The following is a 6,264-nucleotide window of genomic DNA, read 5'->3' as shown; positions in this document are numbered from 1 at the left end:
CACACACACACACACACACACACACACACACACACACACACACACACACACACACACACACACACACATTAAAATCACACTCTTATGACAATTTTCAGATCGATCCCTTCTTTCTTCCGCGACGCCTAACGAGAGATGTCTGTCAACTTTTTGGAAAATGAGCCCATCCTTTTCAAAAATGTTCCTGTTTATGAATGGAAAAAATTCATTTTCCAACATGACGGAGCTCATACGCATTTTTCGCGGTAGATTACATTTTATGCAATCATATTATAGATGTTCAGACACTCGCATAAATTTTATCGAATGATCATTTAAAAAATTAAGACTTTATAAAACAGCAATTGTATTATTGTTTAAATATATTTTAAATCGCTTGTATGCAATACATACAATTGCAATACTAACAATTGCAAAAGCTTTATAAAGTAGTTTTAATTTTGTATGTCAAAAAATATTGTCTTTACTCCGTACAATATTCATAGTATAATTAATAAATTTCAAAAATTCGGTTAGAGAACATAAATATGATCTCATGCTGATGTATGTTATCAGCCTATTCCTATAAGTGGGGGATAGACTAGCAAAAACTTTATAAATTATTTTCAATTCAATTTTCGCACATAAAATTAAAAATAATTCATAAAACTTTTGTAGTTGCTAATATGAGTACAAGTGATCTAAAATATATTTCAAAAATAATACAATTGTTGTTTTATGTTTTAATTTTTTACACGATCATTCGATGAAAATTATGCGGTTGTCCGAACTTCCTTGAGCGGTAGAAAAATGCAGAAAAATATTATTCTAGTGCTAACAAAGAACCCAATTTTTATTTCTCTTCTTTTGAGTAATGATTATATCATTATAATGAAAATTTTTTTGATAATGTAATTTTAAAATACTCTTATTATTTATTTGAAATAAGTAATATTTATGTAACATTTTTCTGTATGTGCATGTGCACGTTTCAGAACGAACTAAACTGTGAGTTTTTTTCAAATAGTTCTTGATCATTTCCCAATTTTCGCAATCGAGATATTATTTCTGAAGCGCCGAAGATCCGTCATCGATAGGGCGCGCGGGGAGTGAGACGAGCCTCTAAGCTCGAACGGCGCGGCATACCTACTAAGTCCATCCCCTCGTCGCGGCCCCCGCTCGGTGAGCCGTACCTTCGGTAACAGTAAGTCAGGCGGACGTGCGTATTTGACTATCTTTAAATGTTAATTATTACGAGCATTGCAAAATGATAGATGACTCAGTTTAATGCGCTCTAGCTGCTCAAGACAGGTGGGACCATAAGTTGGACTCTGTATATTAGAAACGTTCTTAAATTTTATTAATCTTTAATGTTCACTGATGAATAAAATTTAAATTTTCTGTGATTGAAAAGATTATTTATGTATACGTTAATGAGATATTTAAGTTTGTAATAACTGAAAACTTAAATGTATTGAAAAAATACTAATTGAAAATTGAATATTTTATTTTCATTAAACTATCCATCAAATTTAATGCCCATGTTCATTACATTAAAAAAATCTTACAAAGAACTTACAAAAAAAGAAACCCAATTGTTCCTCTCCGATTTTAATAAGCAGTATGTTATTCTCCAGACAAAAATAAGTGATCTCAAAAAAAAAAACCTCATTCAAATGCGTCATTGTACATTGGAATAATACATCTGGATTTACAATGTAGCGGCTATTTACGCGAGTTATAATTTCAGTGTACATGCATTAACATGTCGAAAAATAAAACTCCGACTAAATATAGCATAAAACGACGCGATGAAGTGTGTCTCGAAGCGTAATTAAACAGAAATATCGTATAATAAAGCAAGCAGAAAGGTATCGCGACGATCAGCATACGCTTTGCGTAATGCTCTAATTAATTATATCGCTTAACATATCTATAATTGTGTTAAACTGTATTTAATCGTGTTAAATAACGCGATTTATATGATGAAGAAATGTATAAGGAAAACTTCAGCTAAAATAACATTTTTGGATAATGTAGGCACGATGCGGCGAAACACATAGAACTGCCATGCCAGACTGTGCTAGGCAACGAAGCGCTACTTCTCTCTCCCTGCCGCCGCCCCTGCCGCCACCCCTGCCGCCGCCGCTCGAGTGGGCCTACGAATTCGCGCGACGCGGCTTAATCATATATTGGCTTAAACATTTCCTTTTCTAATTCGAAAACTATAGCGAGTACCTCAAAATAGAATTTTTTGTTCCCTTTGATCCATTCTCCATCCCCAATGTGATTCGGACCCATCTTATGAGACACCTTGTATATATATATATTAAATTGATAAGAAAAAAAATTTTATTTTAATCGGTCTCTTAGCTCTAAAGCTTTCATTTCATACCAAAAGAACGCTTTTAAATTTTTATCAAAAAATATTAAGATTATTTAAAAGTGAATGATTCTTAAATCAAATGTCGATTTTCCTTAATACATATTTGATTTGATGCCAGAATGGCTTAATTTAGATTTTAAATGTGGTATTATATGTTTTTTTGAACACTCGCTGAACACGATACAATAATTCATTTAGCTCTACGATATACACCTTTAAAAAAACAATTCAATTAATGTGAAAAAATGATCAAATTTCATAGTCGATTTTAGTAAGATTCCAAACATTTTAATAGGTCATTACTCTTCTCAAATTGTAGGTCTGTTCATCCAGAACAAGATCCAGTAGAAATTTTCTCGAGACCTTCTACAGGGCCTTTAAAAGTTGCATTTAACTGGATTATAAAACGTTTTTAAGGAAACATTTTTAGAAAAAAATTTTTTGATAAGACTTAAAATATATTGCTTTGACATTTTGATTCTGACATCATCAAATCAAATGCCTCACAATTTGACGACAAAAACTCTTTATTAGAAAATCAAATGAATAAAAAAAGATATACAATTGCGATTGCGAATTGCCAAGTATATACGCCTACCGATCACTTGGCGCGCGAGCCATAAGGAACGGGAATAGCCTGGCAAGCGCGCCGTCCGAGTTTAGGCTATCCCTGCTCTCCACGGTCTGAGCGTGTTCGAAAGTGTTCCCTATTTTTTATTGAGTAGTGTATAAACTTCGGAAAAATAACATAAAAATTGAAAATTTAATTATTTAAACAAAATCACATCTGTAATTTTCAGCGTCATCAGTTTCATTGCATTCTCATTCAGAACGCAATAATAAAATCCCAGTCGACACAAATTAAAAATAACATAATACCAATGTTATAATTTCGCACTCTACTCTCAATGTAACTGTTTTATATCATATGTTACATTACATTTGTATTGTGGAATACGAAATTACGACATTGATGTCATGTTACTTTTAATTTGTCGACTAGGCAGATTTCATATCTTCCAAATGCAAATAGTGCACTTTTCATTAGAAAGAAATTATCCATTTCTCGCCGCTATTTGAGAAAAATGATTATTCAAAATTTTTTAAATTTTATTTAATAAATAATAACTCAAAAGATGCACATAATAACATACTTAAAGTATGCACGATTAAATAAATAAGAATACTTATCGTCTTAAGTTCTGGGTGTCAAAATTACTATCAAAATACATATGTAATTTCACTTTTTCTCACTTTTGCCATTAAGAATATTTTATTACATATTTTCAAAATGATAATAAAATTAGATTATTCTAAATTTCGCCGCGGTAGTGATTCTATTTATCGGAAAAATGCTAAATCAAAATGCGCACAATTACCTTACTTTCCTGTAAGTATACATATATACAGGATGTTTCTAAAGTCTGATCTTACTCCTAAATCTTGAAAATGACTTTAGATATGGAAAATTGTTTTAGATAAAAATTTTAGAGTATTAACAGATGAAAATATGGACCTTGAGTTTTAAGGTCAGGTCAATGTGATTTTAATATTTTTTTAAATTGAATCCCTCCTCCCATTTTTTGGGTAATGCAAATACCAGCGGTACTGTAACTGTGAAACCTCATTTGGAAGATACTTAATAAAAAATAACATTATTAGCAATTTGAAAACATCTTGACAAAAGCTACAAGAATATGCAATAAAAAATGGGAAGCTTCATTCACAAAAACATGATCATTAATCTTGAAAAGGTTACTCAAGATCAAATTCATTTACTATCTTATATATTTGTCTTTATTATCTTATATATTTGTCTGAAATGTATCTATACCTAAACTCATTTCCGAGAATGGAGTTCTAGAAATGAGACACCCTGTGTATATATATAATAACAAATCTATTATATTTTATTCTTTTTTTTTTATTAATGATTTTTTTAAAAGTAAAAGTAAAAGAATAATTTTAGTAGCAATAATCTAAATTAATACATTTCTCCTCATCATTCAATATTTACTTTAGTAAACATATTACACTTACTTTAAAACATTATTCTGGTGTATACATAATTTTCTTAATTCTCTCTCCGTCCATTGATCTTCCATAGAATATTTTTTTTTAGTTTCATCATGATAGTTCTGTAGGTCTCGAAACAATATTGTGAGTTTTACTGCCATGTATCGATACTGCGCCGTTAACATTAATACTAAATGCATCATGTACACATCCACGCCAAATTTCTTAAGAAATAAATAACTACTTCCAATTGTCATAAAAATGGTTGAAAAAATTAGAACGCGACTGGAAAATGGTTCGCTGTTGAAAGCGGTTGGCAAATTGTAATCTACATAATAAAAGATGGACTTCTCGAAGACCAATAAAATCGGCTGGATAGTCCATGTCGCTACAGTTACTACACCAGTCACTCCATATATTATGAACGGCATGATTATGGGTTTTATAGCCGACTTTATAATATCCTTCATAATTTCGTCCGCATTTTGCAGGATATCGTTCATCTTCTCGATTATTTCCTCCATCAGCTTCTTACGTAGATAAAGACGCGTAAGCATAAAAGATGCCTCCAGGATAATCACAACAGCGATAGTCCCATCCTTCAGACTCTTCTCTTTCGGTGCAAGGACCATCCCGACAATCAACGCGATCGTATGAATAAGTTCTATTAACCATACGGTAACGCCATGAATGCGCCAGATTACTGAAAATCGCGAATTATCAGATACTATTGGTAATAAATTCCCCGATATCAAATTCACTTGATTGTTTAAAAAATTGGCATTTTTAAAATCCATTCTTTTCGTGTCGTATATTCGTGATGATCTAATAAAATATTTCGAATACGACATGTAAGAAATGGAACCTCAATTGTTCGTGATTCCAATATCTGTCTCACATGTCGCTATTGCTTCTTCTTTTAATAAATGAAAATGAATGAGTTTTCCTTTATTCTAAAATTACATTTAATTCTACATTAAGGAATTTATTATTCCTTTTATTTCTCCCATCTGTTGTTAATACACAATATAAGCAGTCATGTCATGAAGGACGACATTTCTCTTCTTTCATTCTCTTTCTTTATTATATTTTGACTTCTAATCATTGTACAGATATATTAAGTATTAAATATTACCGGACCATATCTTTAACGAAGATAATTTTATAATGTTCTGTATTCTATTGTATTCTATTGTAATGAAAATATAGAGAAGCTTGTAAAGATCACTATACTTGATAGTTCATTGAATGTGGGCTTATATTTTTTGACTCTGTTTATCGAGAGTATAAATAATTATTAAGTTCTTTATAGTTATCCCTATACTGTCGCGGCAATTATCTTATACTCCGTCAAACATTATAGAACCATTGGAACCAAGAAGCTTCGTAGAACTTAATACTGTCTAATACGTCAATCGGTGAACTGCGATATATAATAACCAACAGTAGATGAATTATAAATATTACTTTGAAGCCTTCACAATACTAATTAATCTATATATTTTCATTTTTGATCGACTTTTACGGTAAGTTTAAAAAAAATAAAACCTAAGTGTATTTTTGTATAATAATTAGTACCAAGTTATAACACCAAAAAAATGCTTTATTTTATTCAAACGTTTGAAGTAATACATATTAGTTGTATAGAAAATTTGATGTAAATAACTGGAGCTAAGTCCAAGCATTACTACAACTTGGCGAGGGATTTTACTTTCCAGTATGCAACACACAGAACATCATGATTGAAACAATTAAAAACATAGAATATAATATTTTTTAATTAAAAATAATGCTAAAGATTTTAGAATTAATTTAATCATCACTTAAAAAAAATCATCACTTAAAAAAATATGTATAATAGAAAAAAATTTTCAGAATGAAAA

General features: G+C 30.6%; 1 protein-coding gene across 1 annotated transcript in view; it reads right to left on the bottom strand.

The window, feature by feature from the left end:
- LOC108686463 overlaps window positions 1–5,013 on the bottom strand; it is a 21,348-nt gene extending 16,335 nt beyond the window's left edge. The window contains exon 1 of the mRNA XM_018191795.1: window positions 4,406–5,013. Within this exon, the coding sequence (XP_018047284.1) occupies window positions 4,406–5,013 (608 nt within the window). The remainder of the gene's footprint in view (window positions 1–4,405) is intronic.
- Window positions 5,014–6,264: the final 1,251 nt, after the last annotated feature.

The sequence above is a fragment of the Atta colombica genome, unplaced genomic scaffold (assembly GCF_001594045.1).
Source record: "Atta colombica isolate Treedump-2 unplaced genomic scaffold, Acol1.0 scaffold182, whole genome shotgun sequence".
Taxonomy (NCBI): Eukaryota; Metazoa; Arthropoda; class Insecta; order Hymenoptera; family Formicidae; genus Atta; species Atta colombica.
This window is presented reverse-complemented; position numbering and strand designations above follow the sequence as displayed.